We start from the raw sequence: 23,033 nt of genomic DNA, 5'->3' as shown, positions 1-23,033 counted from the left end.
GCATTTGTCCGGTGCAAACGTTCCTTGAATGAGATAAGTATAGATGGTGTATTAATGTGACCTGTCTCAGTATGTCATCCTTACTCTTGCGTGCGTAAAGCAAGCTCCAACATTCGGAACACTGAGCGTTCGCCATGGCACAACTACGCTCAAGGACAAGACCCCCTCAACACATGACAAGGTTCGTTATATCGAAACTTATCAGGAAAAATCAGCACAAAGCTAGTCCTTAGGAATATCTACGACCAGCTCTTTTATCAAGGGTCGAGTCTCTCCAAGCTAAGAGATGCGATCACAGCAGGTCGCCTTCTCCAGTCTTCAGATGGCGGTATCGGTGTACCAGGGAGAAGTCTAGCATGGAAGGCAAGGCAAACACAATGAATCAGACCGTGTGCTCATACCGACTCCATTTAGCTGTTCCTCTTGAAGAACGTGCCGCTGGAACCTCCGCCTCACGAAATACCAGTACCTCCGCTGGAGGCTTTACGTGCTCTTCGAAAGCAGTACTCCGAGCTGCTGCTGGAGAAGATGCGTGCTCCAGATGGATCTTATGATGAGACTTTTGTCGTGCCAGGACTTACCATTCCGAGGAGGAACGCCAAGCCGCCAACGGATTTGGAGACGAACAACCCTCTCAGTTTGCACGATGAGGTAGGAGGTGCTTTTGCATGTACTCACTCAATCATCATGTTAATGATGTGCTTTGAAGAACCCTTGGAGGGAATGGTTCGCAGCTGTAGATCTCAGGAAAAACTATCCAGCAAGATGTTGAACGGACGTGAGTTCCCTTCCTAAAGATTTACTGTTTGTGGTACATCTTCTTCCTGCAGTTTCCCTGATATAGGTTACTTTCGCGACGATGATGTACAGCAGCAACTCACCAATATCCTGTTCCTATACGCTGCCATGCATCCCGATATTGAATACCGGCAAGGCATGCATGAGCTACTTGCACCCGTATACTACGCTGTAGGTATGTGATCCAACCACTGTTATATCTTTCATGTGTCCGCAGTCTACGTCTCGTCTGCTTGGTCCGCTCATATGACTATTTTCAAAGCTGAAGAATAAATATCTTTGGCTATAGATTATGACTCCACTGCCGATGACGCTACATCACCGTCGGACGAATCTGTCTTTCGGGAGATTTGCTCGCGAACGTGGATTGCAGCTGATTCATGGGCACTTTTTTGCGCCATCATGAATGGCATCTCCAAGTGGTACGAGTGGCGCGAACCGTCGTCTGTCGAAACGTCCTCTGCTCGTGGTCAAGTCAACTTTAAGCCGTATATGTCACCGATTACCTTGGTCTGCAACCACATTCAAAACAGTCTTTTAAAATCCGTCGATCCCATTCTTCACGGGGTATTGCAGAACTCGGGCATCGAGCCGCAGATCTATGGATTGTGTGTGGTTTCATGTCTTCTGGGCCCTCTCAGGCTAATGTGATCGATCACATCGTCAGACGATGGCTTCGCCTGTTGTTCACGCGTGAACTTTCTATGGACGATGCGATGATTCTATGGGACGGGCTGTTTGCGAGCCCAATCCCAATCTCTGAGCTCGCTCAGTGGATATGCGTGGCTATGCTTATACGTATACGAACCAAATGTGAGTTTCGATGCCTTCTCGAGTTGTATTCAGATAGTAACGATATGCAGTGATCCCATCGGACTATAGCATGCAACTAACATACCTATTGCGATACCCTCCCTCTCAGGTAGAAGATGGAGCCCCGCATCACGCAATCCTACTGCTTCGTCAAGCATCGTTGCTGCAAATGTCCCGTACACCCTCCGCGGGCGCGATTGTGATGACTGAAAACCGCAACCTTCTAAATATTCCCCTGGAAGTACCAGATTCACCTGTCCAAGTGAAGCGGAGGGCACGTCCTCCGACCTCATCAGATTTCCATGGAACTTCTTCTGGGCAAGGAGAGCATATGCGTCAGTCGCCCTCATTCCAGATTGGGCTGCCAGAATTGATTGCTCGGGGGCTCATGGATCGCGGGGAGAGCCTTGGGATTAACAAGACTGTAATGAATGCGGTATCCGAACTAAGGGTAAGTCTAGACAATGTCGAGAGTGTCCTTCTGCTGATTTGTGGTATCGTAGCGCAACCTCCCCGAATTGGCCGCGTCTCTGGTTCGCACGCCATCTACGGTATCGGCGCCCTATGCAGCATATCCCTTGCTCGACGAGCAGATAACAGATGACAGGCACGTTTCGGAGAATGGAAGCCGCATGGAAACAGAACGTGCTGCAATAGAGCTGAGAGGGCAGAATAAACGCCTTGGTGAATCGATCACTTGGATACTAAGCGTTCTGCAGTCCAAGGAATCATCGGAAGCCAAGGATGAGGATGCTGCGAGAGTTTCGGTGCAGCAAAAGGAAGCTCTCGAGTCACTAGCTTATGTGAGGGACATCCTAGGTGGAGAGGTGAAGGAGATTGACGAGCGCCGTCTGTGGGGGGCGGAAGAATACAATAAGCGTTTGGAAGGTCAGAACAAGCAAGAGTCTATGGAGGCGTCTGTGTCCCCACCAAGACAACGTTCAATGACGACCCCTACAAATGAACACCCACCACCGCCATTACAGCGGGAAGTTCAAAATTTCACGTCCGGAACTCCTGTGTTTATTCGGTCAACGGCATCTACTCCATTACACTCTCCTTCGATGGCCTCAAAGGCGATTCCTATGGCATTGTCGACTCATAATCGCTCTCAGTCATCGACTGGGACGTTCTCCGTCAAGCCGATTACGATGCAGCGGACACCCCTTCGCCTATCATCTAATAATCCCTTCCAACGCACACCTGACGTGGGTGGGATCCTGCCTGCGGCTGTCAAGAGCGATCAAAGTCCGAAGGTCCGAAGTGAAGTGCAACAGCACGATCCGCTGGGAGTTCTGAAGTAGATTTTTGCTTGTGGTGGTTACAAGAGATGACGATCGTGCTACATAATAGATATCTGTGCGTGGATTAATATATTTAGATTATGGTATGTACTACGTAGTGGAAGGTCATTGCGGAGGTTGTACGGAGTTTGATTGGGCGACCAATGGTGGGAAGGCCATTGGCCGACTCGCGCGTGATTTCCCATTGCAAGGCCTCCGGGTGTCAACAACTTTCCCGTAGCTCATCGGAGTCTCTCGTTTATTTTTCTTCCTCGTCGTCGACGACGACAGCATCCATGTTCAGGAAGTCGGTGTCCAAGGCAGTGCCCTCTCGGGCTCTGCTTCGTCCTCAGCGCGCTTTTTCCACTTCACTCCCCGTCAGGAGAGTCGTCGCGTCTAATCCAGTCAAGGCAGAGGAGGTCAAGGTATATCTCCCAGCTCCCATGTCGTTTTTTCTACTGTTCTGACAGTTTTTAAGTCCTGGTCTTCAGGCAAATACCCCCTCATCGAGCACGAGTACGATGCTATTGTCGTGTGAGTAGCGCTCCGGACCAATAAAGAATCATCAGAGCTGAGCATGTGACCCTTTAGTGGTGCTGGTGGTGCAGGTCTTCGCGCTGCCTTCGGTCTTGCGGAAGCTGGCTTTAACACGGCTTGTATAACTAAGTTATTCCCAACCCGAAGTCACACTGTTGCAGCGCAGGTACGTTGCATCATGTTCAGCAGTATCTGACACACTCATATCACACTTTCAAGGGTGGTATCAATGCTGCTCTCGGTGTAAGTGCACATTGAGGAGTTTAAAGTCTTTTCGCTGATGAGTTACCTGTAGAACATGACGGAAGACGACTGGCGATGGCACATGTACGATACGGTTCGTGTCATTTGATATATTACACTCCCGAGTCGTTTAGTTGATCTGAATTTCGACAGGTTAAAGGCTCTGATTGGCTCGGTGACCAAGATGCAATTCATTATATGTGTCGCGAGGCTCCCAGATCCGTCTACGAGGTCAGCTTAGATGTTACGTGCTTGTTTCTCTGGCTTATTACTTTTTCTAGCTTGAACATTATGGTGTTCCATTCTCCCGTACCAAGGATGGAAAGATTTACCAACGTGCCTTTGGTGGTCAGTCTTTGAAGTATGGCAAAGGCGGCCAAGCATACCGCTGTGCTGCAGCTGCCGATCGTACCGGCCACGCTCTCCTCCACACCCTTTACGGCCAGTCTCTGCGACACAACACGAATTTCTTCATCGAATACTTTGCTCTGGACTTGATCATGCAGGATGGCGAGTGCGTTGGGGTCATTGCGCTCAATATGGAGGACGGTACGCTCCACCGCTTCAGGGCACATAAGACAGTCCTCGCAACCGGCGGTTACGGTCGTGCCTATTTCAGCTGCACGAGTGCGCACACTTGTTCGGGTGATGGTAATGCAATGGTTGCTCGTGCTGGCCTTCCTCTGCAGGATCTGGAGTTTGTTCAGTTCCACCCAACCGGTATCTATGGTGCCGGCTGCCTTATCACTGAGGGTGATTGTCTTTCTGTAAGGTATCTGTATTGTGGCTGACTGTGCGTTAGGTTCTCGCGGCGAGGGAGGCTACCTCCTGAACTCTGAGGGTGAGCGTTTCATGGAGCGTTATGCACCCACGGCCAAGGATCTTGCTTCCCGTGATGTCGTATCTCGTTCAATGACGATCGAGATCCGCGAAGGCCGTGGTGTTGGGCCTGACAAGGACCACTTATACCTTCAGCTCAGTCATTTGCCCCCTGAAGTTCTCCACGAGAGGTTGCCTGGTATCTCCGAGACTGCTGCTATTTTCTCTGGAGTCGATGTCACTAAGGAGCCTATCCCAGTGCTACCTACTGTCCATTATAACAGTTAGTATCTCTACTATACTGTCTTCTGGACTGTGGCTGACCTTCCGATAGTGGGCGGTATTCCCACCAGGTACACTGGCGAGGTGCTGACTGTTGACGAGGTGAGCTTGCGGTAGTTGTATCCGTCGCACTCCGCTCATAAGCTGTGGTCAGAATGGCAAGGACAAGATTGTCCCTGGTCTGTATGCAGCTGGTGAGGCTGCATGTGTGTCCGTTCACGGCGCAAACCGTCTTGGTGCAAACTCCCTCCTGGATCTCGTCGTCTTCGGTCGCGCGTGCGCTCATCATATCGCGGAGACCTTGACTCCTGGAAAGGCTCACAAGGCTATTCCTGAGGAGTCCGGCCTTGAAAGCGTGGAGTTCTTGGACCGGATCAGAAATGCAGATGGCCCCAAACCTACTGCCGAAATAAGGTTGGATATGCAAAAAGCCATGCAAACCGATGCCGCTGTCTTCCGGTGCGTTCCACCAACTTCGTCCGAACGAAAAGGGATACTGACGATCCTCGCAGCACACAACAGACTCTCGACGAAGGTGTTCAAAAGATCCATCAGATATACAAATCGTTTGACAATGTTGGCATCAAGGATAGGAGCATGATCTGGAACTCGTACGGCTTTGTGTTTATATGATTCTGATTCCTCCCTCACGTGCTCATCTTAGTGATCTCGTTGAGACCTTTGAGCTACGCAATCTCCTACAGTGTGCAGTTCAAACTATCACGGCTGCTGCTGCTCGCAAGGAGTCTCGAGGTGCTCATGCTCGCGAGGACTACCCTGAGGTTGGTATCCAGATCACACCTTATGAATTTATCTAAACTATTTGTAGCGTGACGATGACCACTGGATGAAGCACACCCTCACAATACAACCCGATGTCAACTCGCCCGATGTCACTCTCAAGTACCGCAGTGTCATTGGCGAGACTCTCGATGAAAATGAATGCAAGGCGGTCCCGCCATTCAAGCGGACATACTGAGTGGGGTTGTCTGATACTAGATAGACTATATCTTCTTAACGGGTCAAAAATGCCGTCCGCTGTATGCACGAAAAATAAATTCATGTATTTTGACAAAAATGGCAAAAAATATCTATATATCAAGTTCCCGTGAAGTTCCCATGGTTGTTGTCTGACCACCATGTCAAGCAGAGCAGGTGGCCTGTACGGTGGCATCCAATTCTCTACTGGCGCAACCTTTAGCCTTTCTTCATCATCTACATCTGCTTCACCTGCAACACCAACACCTGCAATCAAAGTAGAGAAAGTCGAAACTCCCGCAGCTCCAGAGGCTATTTCAGCACCAGCATCAAGTAATACAGGCAATGATGGAACCAAGGCAGAGGATGGAAGTATTGGAGGAACAGAATCTGGGTCTGTAGGAAAGCTTTCAGCCGGTATCTCCCCCTCCTCTGCACATCGAGTCTAGAAGCAAAATATTGACCGTTGCAATCATCATGCTACTCCTCCGAACTCGCACAGGGTGGTCCGCTGCGCTTGCGTTTGCCCCCGTCCGCCGTGCACCAGCAAAACCAAAGCCCGCTGTAATTCGCCTTCCCATGGGTGCCAAGGCCCTACCCACTCCTGCAACAGCTACAATTTCTGCTGCCACGCCAGCTTCGGGTCTCTCCGCAACAGCCGTCGTCTTCGCTCCGCCAGAACTGGTAACTACGTATCAACAAGAAGAAGCCAAGGACAACACCGCCCAGAAGGACTCCACATGGCGCAAAAAGGAAGGCTGGGGCAAGAAAGTCAAACCTCCATCCATGATACTTGATGAAGATATCAATGGTTTCAAGGCTCAGCACAAACGCAGGGCTGGTGGAGGAGGCGGTGGAAGGAAGGGGAGGAAGGTATGTATTTCTCTACTTAATTTAGTGTCTTCGTTAATTCTTGATATGTAGAATAAGAATGCCCCAGTTGTGGCGATATGGGATCCGTTGGAGCCTTATGACACTCTCAAGCCAAATGACTACAACGAATATAAAATATGGAAACAACGTGACCGCGTCGAGCGGGCATCCGAACGTGCGGCTGAAAGAAAGCGTGCTCGCGAGGCTCTCGACAGAGGAAGTGATCACACAGGCAGCGACAGTGAAGGCGAACGCCCAAAAAAGAGTGGTGTGCAAACTAACTCTGGATATGTGGCGAGGTCTAACTTTCGGTTTTAGGGAGATTTGATAACGGGTCTTTCGATAAATGGTCTCGTGCGGATGACGAACGCCCCCGTGGGCTTGGTGCCTCCGATACTCCTGCAATTCATGTGGATCGCAATATGTCAGGGGAAGAGGCCTTTCAGCGGCGACTTGCAATGTCTGCTGGTGCTGCTGCTCGAGTACCGTCACCAACTCCTGTGCCTGTCGATCATAACTTATCTGGTGAGGAGGCTTATCAGCGCCGCCTTGCCATGGCCTCGGGAGGTAACCGCCCGCCTGCGTTCTCTGCATCTGCTTCCCCTCTCCGTCAAGTGTCACCGGGCGGCGCCGACGACGACGAAAGTATCCCTGGACTGTCATCGAATACTCCACCGTCTGTTTCCCAGAACCGTGACGAAACAGGGGAAGAGGCGTATTTACGCCGGCTAGCAATGTACATCGAAGCTCCGTCCTACAGCTTCGCCTTTTGAGCCATCAAGCCTACCACCTGCTCCCGTAACGCAGCCGGCGCAACTGGTAACCCCCATGCCTCCAGCGCGTTCTCCCCCTCCGTTAGCATACAACCCCTTTGCACCGCCGACGAATATTCCACCGCCACCTCCCCCATCATCTCAAATACCAGTTGCGCTTGAGGACAAGGTCAAGGCCGCTGCAAGTATCGCAGCACGCCTTAGTGCGCTTGCCACGACTGCAGGCGAGTCGGGACTAGGATCAAGTCTACCTGGCCTACTACCGCAAGAAGACACTCAAGCACGGTATGCTCGAGTACATTTACCATCGAATACGTCTGACAATTTCATCAGTCCTGACCCGCAGGATTTTGCAGCTCGTTTGATGGCTAAGTGGGGGCACAAGGAAGGTCAAGGTCTGGGTGCCGATGGGAGCGGTATTGTAAATGCTCTCACAGTCGAGCAAGTCGCTGCCCAAGGCAAAGGCAAGAAGGGTCAAAATCAAACGCAGGGCCAAGGCAAAGTCAAACCAGCTATGGGTTCAAAGATGGGTCGAATCATCAATGACAATGAGGATGCGAAGGGTCGTGAAGACCGTTTAAGGTTTGGGGAGTCCAGTCGTGTGGTGGTACTAACCAATATGGTTGGACCGGAAGATGTGGACGATGGCGATCTGAGAGATGAAATTGGTCAGTCTCAGACGTTTCATTTGTCAGATTTCGATTGAATTCCTTCAGGTGAGGAGTGCTCGAAGAATGGAACCGTCGAGCGGGTTATTGTGCATCTGACTCAACCTCCGCCGGCGGACCCAGAGGAATCTGTCCGCATATTTGTATTGTTTGCTGGCCCCTCTGGTGCGTGGAAAACCGTGAGGGAGTTGGATGGCAGGTACTTTGGAGGGAGGGCTGTGCGGGCAAGATACTTTTCGGAAGCTGCTTTCTCCCGGCATGATTTGGATGTTCCAATTGCTTAGCTATTGGATTGGCGTGGTTGGTCGATGTTTGGTTTATTAAAAATTTTGAACTTGCTCTGATGATATGATGCTGATACTTGAGTTTTGTGCTGTTGCATGCATACCATGGTCGACTCCCGGTCATCAGTCTAGAGGCGCGAATTGGTTCCGCGGGACCAAACGCTCCGTCCTTACAATACGCGGTGTTGCTGCACGTTTCAAAGTGACCCCTCAATGTTCGACAGGGCTGAAGCTTACATGAGCATAGATGTATCATCCGATTCAAACCAAGCCCCCTATACCATTGCCACTATGATGCTCACCACCAATAAGGCCCCAAAAACACGATTTGTTTTCAAAAAGACAAATTTTACCACTTCTTCAACTACGGAGGCTCTCCCGGTAACGCTAGAAAGCAAACGGTACAACAAGCGCATGTCAAAAGACGAAGTACAATCGTCCCTGCAAACTGCTCCCACCTACAACATCACTGTAAGTCCTCCAGGCAGGACCCTCAAGACCATTCTGTCCCTGGACTCAAGAGACCTTTCGTCCTACAAGATTGGTGAGGTAACGCTACCTCAGGGTCCGCGGGCAAAACCCGTCTATGTGGAGATTTCCTCCTATGAAAAAAGCAACAAGGTAAGGTCTTGATTGGTTGTTGCTGCGGTGTTTGTTGATGCCGGTCTAGGAGTTGACTGAAGATGCGCAGGTGATGCAGAAACGAATACAAGCATTAGAAAATAAAACCCAAGCACTAGAAAATAAAATCGAAGAACTCAATAACAAAATCCAAGAACTCGATAACAAAATCGAAGAGATGAATACTCGTTCAACGTCGTAGAAGGTCACAATGATTGAATGGCAAGTGGCAAACCGTGCGTTTGATGGTACGTAACTCTCGCTCTCTAACAGCGCCCCTTATTAAACTCGAACATAGTTATTGCGGACTTTGCATGGGAAGAGCTATCAGACGCAATCAAGGCTGAACTGAAAACACATGTAATCCTTGACTGTGCGTCTTATCCTAGTATCATAAATGTACTAACTCTCGTCACCATTGTAGTTCATGTTCTATCTTTTCACAATTCTTGTCCTCGCCGCTTCGACAGTGAAGCCAGTACTCAAGCTGCAAAGTCCGCGTACTCTACCATCCACCGAGACATACGCAGGGCAGTTGCATCCGTGTTGCAAATCAAGGAAAAGTCCAGAGCACATGTGGCTCATCCTGCTATCCCTGCAGAACATGCTGAGGCACTCATCAGACGTCTGCGTGCGGAGAGCTCGGGGTCACAGCATCCCATTTTCACTCATCTTAGAACTGCTTTGCTATGTCATTAGCTAATAATGTGAATCATGGCAGAGCCCACTACAGTCGCATTCTGCGAAGTTCTGAACAGGCCTACAAATTTAACCAGACGAGTCCCTTATATATATATTCTTCTGTTGTATAAGCAGCCAAGTCGCGAGATCAGAGGCGGTCGGTACATGCACCAAAGTAGCGGCAACTAAGTGATGTGCACTATAGCTCAACGTATCGTTGACTTGCAGGTTCGCCTACTCATTGAGTGTTCATGAGTCATGGCTGTCAGCTTCACAAAACACGATGAGTAGTAAGATGAAGTTCCCAGACCCATCAGGTCTGTCACTTGTGCGATCAAGGGTGCGCAAACCATCGAGAATCAACTGTAGACGCCAGTATACTTGATCTGAAAGTCTTCACCTATGTATACGCTGAAAAACTTAGGAAGGGCAGGGAACACCGGACCGAGAGAAAGGACCTAGTAATGCAGTGGAAAAGCGGTTAATCATCTGAGTCGTTGCGACATGCATTAAAATTCTGTAACATTAGAAGGGTAGATTGGACAATGATTAGCGTGTCGCTAAACTACCACTCAGCAGCTGATCTTTCAAAATATTTCCGCCGCGCATCACGGCTCAATATATGGACTGCAAATTTGCCTGCATCAATCATAGCCCACCCATTGAGCATTCTCCGCTTAGAATTGGGTGGAAGGGGCAACGGTGGGTCCATAGACAACAGCTGGGCAAGAATTTTCAGTTACTACGAAGTAAAAAGGGCTGAGTAGACACACAGTTTTTCGCACTTGACGTATGACAACTTCTATCGATCCTCGGTTTTCGGTACCTTCCTTCACCTTGCGAAAGGGTGGTTAGCAAGAAAGACAGAGAGGACGCCAGTAGGGTACACACTTGAGCAGTGACTACCCAGTCCCATATACCTCCAGGCTCTTCAACAAGACCTTCACCAGAGTATGTGCGCCCGCGTTTCCGGCGGCCCTTGGGTAATGTTCGAGGTAATGGAGGACCAGGAAGAGCGGCGACAGGTCGTTCGACACTCAAAGTCGACGGCTCTAGCAAAGGGGATTTACTGAGCTGCAAAAATAGCTGTCTTATCCCGGCGGAGGTGTTTTCGGGAAGCTCGTGGGTTTTTGGAGCAAGGTGAGGAGGAGTATGCCTAGTTATTGATTGGACTGGACCTTCGGTATCAATGAACCATGGCGTAGAAGGAGGTGTTGCCCCAGTGATGCTCCTGGAAGTGAATCCAATACGCGGTCGACCTGGCCCTGCAACCGCACGATGAATGCACCGGAGAGTTTGCATGCTCGCAATATTGTCAATTTGTGACTAAACTATGTCACGTACTGACAAGGGTTCACGGATCTGTGTCGGAGTTTGATTATATGACGCCCGTGAATACATGGAAATTGGCATTGCTGCAATATCGAGTTAAACTGACTGGCGCACGTCGAGTATGTCCGCTGGGGGAACGAAGTGATCAATCCATAGTCATGAGATTCGTTTACTAATATAAATAGTGCAATTTACATGTTGAAGGTCGCAATGCCAAAAGTGTAGATGAAGATGTATAAAAGATGCAAGTAGTGTGGTATAAATGTCCAATAATGATAATGCCGAGTTCCGAATGAAATTGTGATGCCGATGATGATGGTGGTACAAAGGTAATATGAGAATGAGATGAAAGATAAGAGTGAAGATTTCAACAGATGTTGTATTCGTTCGTAGACGAGGGCTGGGCTATTGAAGAAGTCGCATTGTCTTGGTATCCACAGCGGCCTTCGAAGTACCCCGAGCCATATTTCTGCAGAAACTCGTCCAGCTCAGCTGGAAGGGAGTTGTTCAGATCGTTTCCGGAGACAGGCTGGAACTGAAAGTTGACATCGGGAATGGGCTGCTGATAGTTGACATCAGAGAATAGCTCCAGGTCGAACTGTGGCATATGGAGAGTGGAGAGATCGACGGGGACAGTGGAGGGTTGGAGGTATTTGGAGGTGGGGATGGGGAGCTGAGAGGGCTGTTCGTAGACAGAGGTGAAGCTCTCGGCAGGGAGATCGGAAAAGAGTCGCTCCCAGGGAAGTTCAGTGAAATCGCCTGAGAATTGGGGGATCCCGGAGTCGCTGGACTCAGCGGATGAAAGCGCATCGCAAGGAACGAGGCCTGCGAGCTTGGGAAATGTTAGGTCATTGAGATCCAGCGATGCAGGAATCACTATCTCCGGCTTCATAAACTGAGTAGAGGGGTAAGGCGCCGCAGCGGACCGTCGGGCAGCTTTGTCACCGGGGTTGCGACGCGCTTTGGGTTCGTAGCCATGTAGTTGCTTGCGGTGACGCGTCAAGCTACCTGGATCGGTGGTGGCAAACGCGCACCCAGAGTGAGGGCACGTCTTCGAGCGTTCACGAGTGTGTGTCCTCATGTGCGTCTGCAGATTGGACTTCTGAAGGGTCTTGTAACCACAGTTAGGGAATGGGCATGCGTGCATACTGATCAAAACAGCAAACAAGTCAGGAACCATCTGGGATAGTGATAAGGTACGAGCACGTACAAAGCCTCCTTATGTTCATCATGCGTACGCATGTGTCTAGGAAGATCTGCCTTGCGACTTATAGCCTTCTGGCAGACAGGGCAATCAACAGGTGTCTGTAGATAAAGTGTCATAAGCACAAGGCGCGGATGTGGGATAGGCTGGAAGCGTACCATGTGACGTCCTGCAGCGGGCATCTTGTGATAGTGTTTAATATGATAGAAGGGGTTGTGAATGATGATCTGTGAAGTGGGATTAAATCCTTGAAGTGAATGAATAGCGAGTGCGTTGTGGCAAATCTACACATCTTGCGCGCTTCTTTTAAAGCACCAGGCGTGCTATGGACATCGAGTATGATTGCTTTTCTGCGGCGCTGATTTTTGCCTTTAAAGGCAAAAAGTGCGAAGCAATCGTGTGCGATGGTCTGAGCATAAGGGACGAGCCACTCGGTTAGCGGGGAAGGTAAAAGAGTTGGAAGAGGGTTCGATTGCGTCTCAACACTTTTCATTTTTTTGCCTTGTAAGGTAATTTATGGTTACCATCTCAATGTGGGAATGAGTGGCTCGGTGTCCAGACCTGAAGGCCTCATGAATGGGGGAAGTAGGGGCCCATAGACCCTTCTGAAGAGAGCTCCGCCTCGAGGAACGTCAAAGGCATTGAGGGTGTTGTCGAATTCCCTAGTACGAGTCTCAAGGATAGCATTCGCAGTGAAACATTAGAAGACTCGGAGGACGACGAAGAACAACAAGACCAAGTTAGCGAAACTTGAACTGACCCGCGGCGCTGGGGCCAGTGACTGCCAGCATTATCGTCGCTTACGTTATCAAGGGCAAGAAAATACGATAGGGGCTACTTGTACTAAACAAGCACTACCCCTGTTCAAACTACTAAGCCACTACTAAGTACAGTAAATGAATATTCAACTTTGACGGGGATGCTTCAAGTTCAGACGCTGATTCCAATATATTATCAGATTATTCAATATCACTTTCGGGATAGTTTAGTAACATTAATATTGTGTTACGTCGATGCTTTTCATGTGCGATTTCAACAGTATAAATGAAGTTTCACACTGGCAGCGACTACTAGATGACACGATTCAATCTGACACACTCGAAAGAGCAATCCTCCTTTCCCTGACATGACGTGGCGCATTTTTCGTGTTACAATGCGAGTAGAAAGGTTCCTTCCCTATAGTTGCGAAGAGTTTATCCGTTGGTCCTATCGATCCGATGGATCTAGCGCTAAATCGGTCTGTAGCGGCAAGTGAGGCATCGTTGAATAGGTTGCAGAGGAATCAAGGCCCGAGGTGAGTGCCACACGCACACTGATAGTACTGTCGCAGAAGCTGTCGCCAACTGGGTCACGCCCTCGTCATAATTCTAATAGAAATGTCTGAATTCTCCTTGGTAGGACAGATAAACTTTGGTTGCCATTCCTGTGCCAACACTCGCACTGCAGTGATGTTTGGTATTCGAATTTACCCTGTCCACTTCCTTAGCCCCAGCAACGAAGAACAAGTCCATTGTGGATAAATCGCTTAGCACACTGGGGCCGCTCGTCTCCTTGAGGCGACTGAAGAACCTAAAAGCCAATGAATACGATGAGAATGAATGTGATGAAAACAAAACGACGCACGATTTACACATCTTTCCAGCAGTTTTGTCCATTTGGAAGTTGATAGGGTCTCGGAATGCAGAAATACAGCATTCACGCATACCCAATGCACTGTCAACATCAAACTCATCTAGCCAGGCGTCTATTTTCCACGACCAGTCTATGAAGTCTGAACAAACTCGGAGATGGAAAGCATCCGCATCTGGGTAGCAAGCCGCAGTGAGGTAACCCACAAATTTGGTGATTTCGGGCTCTACAAGACGTCCTTCGTCAAACAGCCATCGTTCAGAAACACGAAAGACCACTACATAGTAAGGATTGACTCAAAGGAGATAGTGGAAATTGGTGAGGAGGTCAGGTAAATGAATTCTGCGGGCTCGGAGTCAGAACGAGTGGTCGTGTGGATTGCAGGGCGTTCCAGTGTTCGACTTTGACGTGGCGTTCCTGGAGGCGTTTAATATGTTGCTGACGGCGTAAAATTTGCGAAGAGGGTATCATGGTACGGTTTGTGAGGTGTGAAAGGTGATGTGGGTATGTCAAGTAACACCCTGAGGCGGTTGCGGCAAGGAAAGGGTCATCCAAGCCTGTTCGGCACTGTTGTGTTATTCGCAGTAAGTTGACTGCGTTTCATATGGTGTACATGCGGCAGTATCAATCTGGGTAATCCATCTTGTCGATATCCGCAATTCCTGCGTTACTCCATTCTAAGAAAGTCCTCGTTCTACTTTACGACCCGGTACAACCAGAGGCCGGTTCTTCATAGCCGCTAGACGTTCCATTGCACCCATTCTAAATGTAGAAGGAATAGGTAGGGTGGTATTCGAGGAATCAGAAATGGAACCGGAGGACCGATGACTTGGCCCATTTGCTGCTAAGGCCAGCCGAATAGGCGTACCAGCGGATTTGGGAGGAGTGACAAGCTGATCATCTCCGACCAAAGCAGAAGGTGACTCTCCAGACGACGGAGATGTTGGGAAAAACAGCTTGACAGGCCGTTTCTGAGGATCGATGTATTTTCCCGCCTTGACGAGGTCATGCTCCGGCTTATAGAGGTCAAATAGCACAGGAAGATCGTCTTCGTCAGTTGCAATGTGCCGCCAGTCCACCTCAGGTTCTTTGCTTGTGATGTGGGCAAACGGCGGGTTGATCGTTGGTTTCTTGTCCGATGCCCACTGCACATTGAGCTTCATCGACTGCGTTCGAATGCTCTCGAGGCCTGCACGGAGGTGTTGTATGAGATCAGGGAGGGGCATGCGGTAACTCAGGAGAGAAGGCGACATAACATATGTCCAGTCTTTGCCCATGTAAGAGAGGAGGCAAAGGAACATTATTCTCAAGACGTACCTTGAAGAATCAGATGCTTGGTAGGCGCAGGATTCGATACCAGCCCCAGGTTAGACGGGGTGATTGACGATGCCAAACTTGCAAGTTTTAGCTCGCGACCCGAACGATCAATTTTTTTCTTGGGCTTTTTAACAACGCTCGAGGATTCTTCAGGCCCACACTCCTTGCCCAATGGTCTGCCTTTGACGTTGTCTTTCGGCTCAGCATCAGCGCCTCGGGTAACAATGAGCTCAAAAGCAGACCTGATGCGCATCGCGATCCTGTTGCGCACCACCGCCCTTTTATTCGTATTCTTTTTCGAAATCATAAAGAATATGCTCATATCTAGTCTCTTGGAACCGTCCTTCCGTTCCCCCCGCAGCACCATGGCAGAGCAGTCCACCCGAGACAAGCGCCTTTCAAAATCAGGGCGCAAGAGCGCACCCTTGGGTACAGCGCGTAGCATGAATGCAGGGCAGGAGAAATGTGGAAACGCGAGGGCTTTCCACCGAGTGGCGGGGTGCGTTGGGTCAACAGCGTGGGCGGGGCTGTACGATGCAGAACCAGGGAAAAGTAATGGAAGAGGGGAGCCAGGCGTTACATTGCGACGCTTTAAAGAAGAATAATGAGAGAATGTGACATGAAAAGAGAGAGGACGCACGTTGATTGAACGAAGACCTGGAGCTTTGGGTAGTCTAGAGAGGTCAAGACATTTCGGCATGTAGCTTGCTACGTTTCCAAGTTGCAGTTGCGATTCACCGTGATATCGATAGTGAGCTTTAGTGTTGCCACGAGGCGAATCGAGTCGAATGGAAGTGGAAAATGTAGCAATTTGACACAGCTCGGCACTTTCGAGTTGTAATTGTACGGGTTTGACTGCAATGAGTTCGGGAGTGATACGGCCGTACGGACCGGTATACCGGTTACTCATACCACAAACGACAATATTCGCAAGTAGCTACACAATGAGCAGACAGAACTGTAATAAACTATCAATCTCCCTTGCATCACGAGCAACCAATCGAGCTCTCGAAGATTCCAAGCAGCCATCAGCTCGTCAGCTGCTCTTGGAGTCACAGGTCCACATATTGTGTAGTCCTGCTCGTTTAAGTTAGCCACCAGGTCCGCTGTAAAATTGAGCCTGAGGTGGCCTTGCTTGTAGACTCGCTTAGAACTTGTAGTGCTTTGAGCGTGGTCGGGGAAGGAGTCCGGACATCGTTAATGACGGGTTGAGAAGTCGAAACATACCCATTGAAAGTGTATATATGCGTGTTTTCCTTCGCTGATATACTGCTTCAGTTTATCGAGACCAACATGGAACAAATCCCATATCATAAACTTCGTAAGCTGACAGGGGCCATTGTCAATAGGGTTGGTGTTCACTCTGAAGAAAGGAGTTCCTATGATACATCAACTGATCTTAATATTGTTCTGGCCTCATCTGTTTCACTGGACTTGCTTACCGTTGGTAGATAAATGCACCTGTATAGGCTGACTGCGACGGCTCGCACATTTATTTCGCAGAATTTGGAACCATTTGTAAGGTCCCGAATGACCTCATGATTATGGAGTTTGTGGGGCAGCGGGGGCTAGAGCGTGAATTGACCACGTCAGAGTTTGCGAAGGATTACATCCAGGATGAACACATGCAAATATCGGTGATAGTGGCAGAAGCTTGCTTGATGGTAGGACGGGTGCTTTCAACATGTCCGGAACAGTCCAAGGTGAAGAAGGTCCGAGGGATGGTAATTTTGAGAGCGTCTTGGGGCCATGGCCCGATAAACGGCGCTCCACTATCTTCCACAGCCGATCCAATCATCTACTCCGAAAATAATTTTGTTGGATAAACTCACAGCCTGCACTTCCGCGCGGCTGAAATAGATGTCTGCGTCATTCATTGGAGTACACAATAAGTATCAGCGGAATGACCAAACAACTATGATAGGGAATACCAATTCACCGGCCACTAAGGAGGCTCAATGACATCATTTCAGGTGGAGTCTTCGAATAATAAGAATCATACCGGTATGTATCAGCACCAAGTACTTCTTATCAAGAGAGAAGCAGTTAATGGCGGGAGAGGTTGTACTGGTAGTCGCTTACTCGACCAGAGACGATATCATGCAGGATCCGAGTGGTCACGGTATCAATGGAATATATATATATCAAACTTACTGAAAGATCGAACGTTAAGACTTGCAGCAATGTCAACAAGACCATAGCGTCAGGTCTTGTCGCTCGTCGCATCTGTAAACGAGACCGCCTAAGGGTTGCAACTAAACATGATGAGTTTAGGAAATGCGGAGACCATTTGCAGAGGTGCGGGCGGACTGTCACACTCGCGGTGAGACTACTCACATTCAACTCGGCGCAGAGGGCTACATGTTTTTATAACAGATTCCAGATGCGTCTGGATAGGGAGAGAATCGCCCCCACCCGGTGAGCAGCCAGCGAAGTCAATACTAGTACTAGTGTTCCGGAGAAAACCAAGTCGAGTCAAACGCGGATCAATGACGCTAAATTGCTTCCGACGCAGCTCTCCACATAATTACCAAATATGGTGCCCTTCCGTCCAGATCATAGCCTGACCGTCTACGGTCCTTTGACAAGGTCCAATACAACCAAACGTTGCTTTCAAGCATCACTGAACAAGCGCGCAGTGATGGGTGTACGAGCTGGTGTTGTCGTTTGCATAACCTCTTTCTTACTCGGTCAGTCTATTTTTTGCACGACTTCCATGGCGTCGACGTGTCATGCCAACACCCGCTTTCAGGTTCACTCTTCACTCATTGGATCGCAGACTCTCTGACTCTGTGGAAGTCACCGGTAACTGACGAGCATTTGTGGACCGCAGCTCTTTACTACTCGATACTGACCAAAGGTCCCGTACAAATTCTCTATGTACTCTTTGGCATCATTATACTTGGCGGAACGACCATCTTTTGGAGTTTCAATGATTTGGAAGCGGGCAACTTGATGTTTGACGGAGGGAGCATATGTATGTATTCTTCTCAAGTTCTCCATCAAAACGTTCATTGTGTACCTCTCTAGTCCTCTACGGCGTCGCTGCCATCATGTACGCGTACTCCGTCATTCCCAGTCAGTCAGATTATAAAATCATGGGTCGTAATACTAACATTCATCCCAGATCTCATGGATAAATTCACGACAATTCCACCTCATCATATGAAGGACGCTTTTCCACGTTTACTAAGAACACCTACTCTCGACCTGGCGTCAAACCACCTCGTTTGCAGTGTAGCGCTGACAGGTGTCCTGATACTTCAGGCTGGTCGGTGGTGGGCTGAACTGGCCGATGGTGACGATGAGGAAGGCTACCTTTCTGAAAAAGTTGACGGTGACGTTGGAGAGGAGAAAAAGTCAACAACTCCCCTCGCGGCAACCGCATGATGAAAGCCATCTTTTCGCCCATTATTTCCATGCAGGGCTGCTTCCCAGTCATCCATACCTCTAGCGCTCGTGCGTGCTTGAGTTTCAATCCAATGTTTGGATAGTCATGGCACCATCTTAATACCCTTCACGATCATCACAAATCGCATATCCTGGTTCCCGGATCGTCACCTCTTCGTGCGGCAACAATGCTTACATTGCGCTTTACACGAGTACTATTTACAAGTCATTAGTTATTGTATCATATATACACGATGACCCCAAAAACTTGAACGATGATGACAATTTGGAGATTCCAGGGCAATCTACACGATCCAGTCACCTTTGCCGGCCGAAGCCTCAATACGGAGTTCTTATGGTACGTAGGGATAATAGAGTTGTGCTCTAGTCTATGTGTAAAATGTCTGAATAGGCCTTATTCCTGAACAATGTCCTCCTTCCTCGGTCTCGAGTCCTTGATTTCTTTGCCCTGACCTATTAACGTTTGGGCCTCATCGTCGATCTCGATACCTAGCCTCACGATCAGATCACGTCCCTATTAGATGACCAAGTTGCTCACCAAGACCCTCTTCCCTTACAAGGCCAAGCACGTGCTCCAGCTCCACAAATCCATCTTTATCGACATCCAGCTTCTGGATCACTGCTTGTCCAACCACGTCGTCGGGCTTGTGCTTAATCACAGCGAGTGCCTTCTCTAGGTCCTTCACAGGTATGCGTCCTTGTGCGTCCGCAGAGAACATCTGCAAGGAATTACCAACACGTGAATCGTATTCTTGCAACTGAGTGTCGACTTTTGTGAGCATTGTCCGGATCCGTTTTGTCAGTGCCCCTGAAGGTGACTTGGGGTCCTAAGTGGAATAATTAGCATGGAAATTCAACAAAATCCAAAGTGTTACCTCTTCCGCCTGAAGGTTCTCTTCCATAAGGGCGCGAAGCTCATCACGTTCTTTTAGAACGCTAGATTGTGCGGACAAAATCGACAACGCTTCGCCAAGCTCCTTCAGTTGTTCGGTGGTCATGCGAGCATTCTCCTCTTCAAACCGTTCCGGATGAAGCTGCACCAAGCATGTTAAAACATAGAAACTAGGTTAGCAGGCCAAAGTCACCTCAGTGTCAGGCAGAAGAGACTGTGCGGTGCGTGCTTCTGACTCGTCAGCCTCACGCTTGGCACGGCGCGCATCTTCTTCCTTTTGCTCTTGCTCCTCTTCATCTTCAATGAGCTCCTCTTGTTGTTGTAGAACTTCGAGCTTCTGTTTGTAGCTAGCGCTGTCCGAGTCAACCTCTAGTTCAGCCTCATTTAGCTGAGAGCGGTCGGCGTCAATAATGGAGAAGAGAGTGAAAAGAGAATGCGAACCAAGTTATCTGGCAATCCGCTAAGGACACTTTCAAGGCTCTTAATTACAGTTGTTTTGCCATCTTCATCTTCACCAGGCTTGCGGTCGAAATGAAAGGCTCGTCCGAGAATCAACAGTACACCAGAAACACGATTATGAAGATGCAGCTGAATCCATGTAGTCAATTCGTCCCGAAGTCGTGCAGGAGAAACGCCAGTGGTGCGGATACCACGCGATTGGCATGCAGCCTGCAACTCCGAGGTCGACAACTCATCGACACCTTCAGAGTAAATGACTTGATCATCTCGACGAAGGTTCATGAGACGGGAACGAATAGCACCCCGAAGGAAATTGTCCGTGCCGAATGCATTGACGCCCATGTACCGACACATTGAAACGAGTTGTGGCCGAGACAAGTTATCAAGAGTAAGGTCATCGTCAAAGAGTTTAGCAACATTGATAATATCCGTTGCAGAGGGTGACTCTCCGGTGGAACGGACCCTCCTGAAAAACTCTTCAAAGGCGTCCGAGCCTACTATGTGGGCATTTGCCTTCAAGCCTGACTCTCGCAATGTTTCCTGAAGGAACTTTGCCATTTCGAGTCTCACTCGAAGGAGCTTTCGCTGTTTCTCTTCCTACTAGAAGATTAGCCAAGCGAAAGGAGAAAATATGCTACAATCCCTTACAGCAGCAAATTTGTCTTCGAAAGTCGAGGGAAGCATATTGGGGAATAGTTTCAAAGCGACAGGAAGTAGGAGCTCCATGAACGGCACAATGATGAAAACAGCAAAGGGTACGAGTCGAAGCAAGTCCTGGGTCGTACGCTTTAGCTAGATATCAATCACCATTAACTTGGCCGTCAGCAGTGTCAGAGATAATATGCTCGCCTGTCGCCGTTCTCTTCGGGTCAAGCTCTCTCCATGAAGAATCTTCCACTGCAGTCTGGCGGAGATCCTGACTTCTGAAACCAGCAGCTTCGAGCCATGCCAATAGTGCGCTGCTTCGTGTTTCACTTTTTTCCAAGCCCGTGTTATGAACGGTGCGTCAGAGGCAGGATCCTTAGGTGCAGGAGGTGCGGCCTTTGGTTCAAGAGTGGAGGAATCATTAGTGATAATTTTACTCGTAGCATCACGGCCTGTGGGAGCAGACGAAGAAGTTGATGTGCTCTGGGCGCGGTGCGAGACAAGAGCATAAGTAGCAGAGTGCGACGACACAAGGTGTGCGCGTGGGCCCAGAGAAATGTAACGAGTGGTTCGTGCTCCGACGAGTTGACGGCTATAACACCGCACAAAAGCAGCTTGCTGGGAGCGCGGTAGCCATACCGACATGGACGTTAAGAGCAAAGTTAAAGAGTTCTAGCTGGATTACTGGTCGACCATAAAATTCGCGGAATAACACCGACGTATGTCGTTCGGCAGATTGAAAAAGGCTTCAGAACGCATTCTTTGTTCGTGTTTGTAGTAGGATCTAAATCTTGATCATGGACAACTATGACCCCTCCAGTGCAGCTTATAAGAAGGCCAGGCGACAGTACTTGAAGACGACAAAGAATAGAACTAAAGACTTAGATGCAGAATGGACCCCATTCCGAGCAGCGGAGAAAAGATATAAAGCACGCTTCCCTCCTCCCGATCTTAGCCACGTCCTAGATTTAACAACAGCCACCTGTGATGCTGAGACACTGGCCAGTGGTCAAAGTTTTTATTGCAACGGGGTTGAGATCAAACTTCTTGATACGAATGAATCGACGTCTTCTGGCGTCGGTAAAGCATTTTCTGTCCCCCGCGTACCAGGTACGCAAGAGGAGATACCATGCAGGTGAAATCAATAACCCTTTAACCAGGTCTTGTTATACTTCCATCCTTTGTTTCCCCGCAGGATCAGCGACGACTAGTGCGATGGGCTCTTCGTGACCATGCACGGCATCCCAATGAAACAAACCTTGACGCTCATTACATCCTGCCCGACGAAGGATTATGGAACGCACATCTTAATTCAGATGCACCTTTGGTCAGAATACGAGCATGTCCAGAGTCGTCAGACACAGAATACGGAAACTCTGGACCAAGGCAATTGGTCTCTAATACACCGGCTGATCCCGCCAATTTTCAGTCGATGTTGCGTTCACCGAAGCCTCCGCCCGCGCCGTCTCCGACTGTTTCGCCAGCCTCCCCCACTGCACTTATTTCAAAGTTGCGCTGGGCAAATATCGGATGGTCATATCATTGGGGTAGTAAGCAGTATGACTTCACCAAGGGGAAAGGTCGTGTCGACAATGAAATCGGAGCCATATGCAAGCGGGCTGTCTCCAGTGTTAACTGGAAAGAAGTATTTGGTCAATCGGATGAGGAAGGATGGGGTGATGAAAATTGGAGAAGTTGGCATGAGACATATGGTATGAATTCTCGAGTTCTCAACTTCGCCCGACTAACTGCGGCACGTGTAGAACCTGATGCTGGCATCGTTAATTACTATCAAATCAAGGTATGGTATACGCCCGAAATAATCAAGGAGTGTCTTAATAATTCCTGCAGGACACTCTCATGGCACACGTAGATCGCTCGGAAGTCTGTGCTACGTCACCTCTAGTTTCGATATCGTCAGTTATCAAGGCTTATCTTCTTTGATAAATAATATTGATATAGCGATTTCGCGACAGGCTGGGCAACGCCGCTATCTTCCTCATCGGTGGTCTCACTAGAGACGTGGAGCCAACGGCGATTCTTCTTCGCTCGGGTGATGTTGTGATAATGTCAGGACCTGCTTGTAGACGGGCCTATCACGGTTTGTCCGAGCCCATCGTCAATTGACATAAGATCTGATCCAAATCTGCCAGGCGTTCCCCGTATCTTGGAGGACACTCTGCCTGATCACTTCTCCCTAAAAGCGGATGGCGAAGGATTCTCTAGTTGGACATCATATGATTTATACATGCGGACAACTCGGATTAATATCAATGTCCGACAGGTCTTTCCAAAGGGGTTCGATCCTGGCCTACGAGTGGAGAATTAATGATATGATATTTTTAGTGTCGTTAAACCACTGCATAATTCCACTTATTTAATCTTCGTTAATTACCCATCGCTGATTATGGATAGAGTGGAGAACGCCTTTTACTTTGACAGGCCACGAGGACGATGTATTCCAAATTACTTTCAGGTTATGGCTAGGCCT

General features: G+C 49.0%; 10 protein-coding genes across 10 annotated transcripts; 6 read left to right on the top strand and 4 right to left on the bottom strand.

Moving 5' to 3' along the window:
• Nucleotides 1–12: 12 nt before the first annotated feature.
• On the top strand, nt 13–3,067 carry DFJ58DRAFT_752858 (rab-GTPase-TBC domain-containing protein). The gene is made up of 9 exons (XM_041387881.1): nt 13–181; nt 234–363; nt 415–651; nt 741–778; nt 831–973; nt 1,088–1,406; nt 1,466–1,611; nt 1,662–2,062; nt 2,115–3,067. The coding sequence occupies exons 1-9, from the start codon at nt 135–137 to the stop codon at nt 2,913–2,915; spliced, it is 2,262 nt and encodes a 753-aa protein (XP_041251301.1). The 5' UTR covers nt 13–134; the 3' UTR covers nt 2,916–3,067.
• Nucleotides 3,068–5,853, top strand: DFJ58DRAFT_752853 (succinate dehydrogenase). The gene is made up of 13 exons (XM_041387880.1): nt 3,068–3,319; nt 3,373–3,428; nt 3,486–3,597; nt 3,651–3,674; nt 3,727–3,768; nt 3,828–3,905; nt 3,956–4,427; nt 4,477–4,776; nt 4,828–4,877; nt 4,930–5,234; nt 5,288–5,386; nt 5,440–5,557; nt 5,605–5,853. The coding sequence occupies exons 1-13, from the start codon at nt 3,191–3,193 to the stop codon at nt 5,752–5,754; spliced, it is 1,935 nt and encodes a 644-aa protein (XP_041251300.1). The 5' UTR covers nt 3,068–3,190; the 3' UTR covers nt 5,755–5,853.
• Nucleotides 5,854–5,877: 24 nt separating this feature from the next.
• DFJ58DRAFT_752849 (uncharacterized protein) lies at nt 5,878–8,460 on the top strand. Its single transcript, XM_041387879.1, has 7 exons — nt 5,878–6,170; nt 6,256–6,626; nt 6,678–6,894; nt 6,945–7,377; nt 7,409–7,684; nt 7,733–8,067; nt 8,116–8,460. The coding sequence occupies exons 1-7, from the start codon at nt 5,915–5,917 to the stop codon at nt 8,349–8,351; spliced, it is 2,124 nt and encodes a 707-aa protein (XP_041251299.1). The 5' UTR covers nt 5,878–5,914; the 3' UTR covers nt 8,352–8,460.
• Nucleotides 8,461–9,326: 866 nt separating this feature from the next.
• On the top strand, nt 9,327–9,734 carry DFJ58DRAFT_752842 (uncharacterized protein; the record flags this gene model as incomplete). The annotated part of the gene is made up of 2 exons (XM_041387878.1): nt 9,327–9,345; nt 9,397–9,734. A coding segment is annotated over exon 2 (272 nt), but the record flags the coding sequence as incomplete, so codon positions are not given.
• Nucleotides 9,735–10,123: 389 nt separating this feature from the next.
• On the bottom strand, nt 10,124–11,020 carry DFJ58DRAFT_752840 (uncharacterized protein). The gene is made up of 3 exons (XM_041387877.1): nt 10,545–11,020; nt 10,427–10,489; nt 10,124–10,374 (listed from the first exon to the last, which is right to left on the bottom strand). The coding sequence occupies exons 1-3, from the start codon at nt 10,953–10,955 to the stop codon at nt 10,219–10,221; spliced, it is 630 nt and encodes a 209-aa protein (XP_041251297.1). The 5' UTR covers nt 10,956–11,020; the 3' UTR covers nt 10,124–10,218.
• Nucleotides 11,021–11,123: 103 nt separating this feature from the next.
• DFJ58DRAFT_7863 (uncharacterized protein) lies at nt 11,124–12,490 on the bottom strand. The gene is made up of 2 exons (XM_041390076.1): nt 12,348–12,490; nt 11,124–12,290 (listed from the first exon to the last, which is right to left on the bottom strand). Exon 2 carries the CDS (start codon nt 12,163–12,165, stop codon nt 11,353–11,355), a length of 813 nt encoding a protein of 270 aa, XP_041251296.1. The 5' UTR covers nt 12,166–12,290; nt 12,348–12,490; the 3' UTR covers nt 11,124–11,352.
• Nucleotides 12,491–14,193: 1,703 nt separating this feature from the next.
• On the bottom strand, nt 14,194–15,989 carry DFJ58DRAFT_7849 (uncharacterized protein). Its single transcript, XM_041390004.1, has 3 exons — nt 15,776–15,989; nt 15,136–15,724; nt 14,194–15,085 (listed from the first exon to the last, which is right to left on the bottom strand). The coding sequence occupies exons 1-3, from the start codon at nt 15,833–15,835 to the stop codon at nt 14,496–14,498; spliced, it is 1,239 nt and encodes a 412-aa protein (XP_041251295.1). The 5' UTR covers nt 15,836–15,989; the 3' UTR covers nt 14,194–14,495.
• A 1,787-nt stretch (nt 15,990–17,776) lies between these two features.
• DFJ58DRAFT_649061 (Shr3 amino acid permease chaperone) lies at nt 17,777–18,525 on the top strand (the record flags this gene model as incomplete). Its single annotated transcript, XM_041381506.1, has 4 exons — nt 17,777–17,825; nt 17,888–18,112; nt 18,166–18,213; nt 18,263–18,525. 4 exons carry the CDS (start codon nt 17,777–17,779, stop codon nt 18,523–18,525), a joined length of 585 nt encoding a protein of 194 aa, XP_041251294.1.
• Nucleotides 18,526–18,732: 207 nt separating this feature from the next.
• Nucleotides 18,733–21,289, bottom strand: DFJ58DRAFT_7804 (LETM1-like protein-domain-containing protein). Its single transcript, XM_041389739.1, has 7 exons — nt 20,747–21,289; nt 20,546–20,689; nt 19,880–20,494; nt 19,632–19,826; nt 19,422–19,580; nt 19,085–19,373; nt 18,733–19,035 (listed from the first exon to the last, which is right to left on the bottom strand). Exons 1-7 carry the CDS (start codon nt 21,185–21,187, stop codon nt 18,941–18,943), a joined length of 1,938 nt encoding a protein of 645 aa, XP_041251293.1. The 5' UTR covers nt 21,188–21,289; the 3' UTR covers nt 18,733–18,940.
• Nucleotides 21,290–21,332: 43 nt separating this feature from the next.
• DFJ58DRAFT_7750 (uncharacterized protein) lies at nt 21,333–22,992 on the top strand. Its single transcript, XM_041389406.1, has 6 exons — nt 21,333–21,652; nt 21,703–22,254; nt 22,306–22,343; nt 22,394–22,458; nt 22,519–22,643; nt 22,696–22,992. The coding sequence occupies exons 1-6, from the start codon at nt 21,340–21,342 to the stop codon at nt 22,869–22,871; spliced, it is 1,269 nt and encodes a 422-aa protein (XP_041251292.1). The 5' UTR covers nt 21,333–21,339; the 3' UTR covers nt 22,872–22,992.
• The last annotated feature ends 41 nt before the right edge of the window (nt 22,993–23,033 follow it).

The sequence above is a fragment of the Suillus subalutaceus genome (genome assembly GCF_016647625.1).
Source record: "Suillus subalutaceus strain FC151 chromosome Unknown DFJ58scaffold_1, whole genome shotgun sequence".
NCBI lineage: Eukaryota > Fungi > Basidiomycota > Agaricomycetes > Boletales > Suillaceae > Suillus > Suillus subalutaceus.
This window is presented reverse-complemented; position numbering and strand designations above follow the sequence as displayed.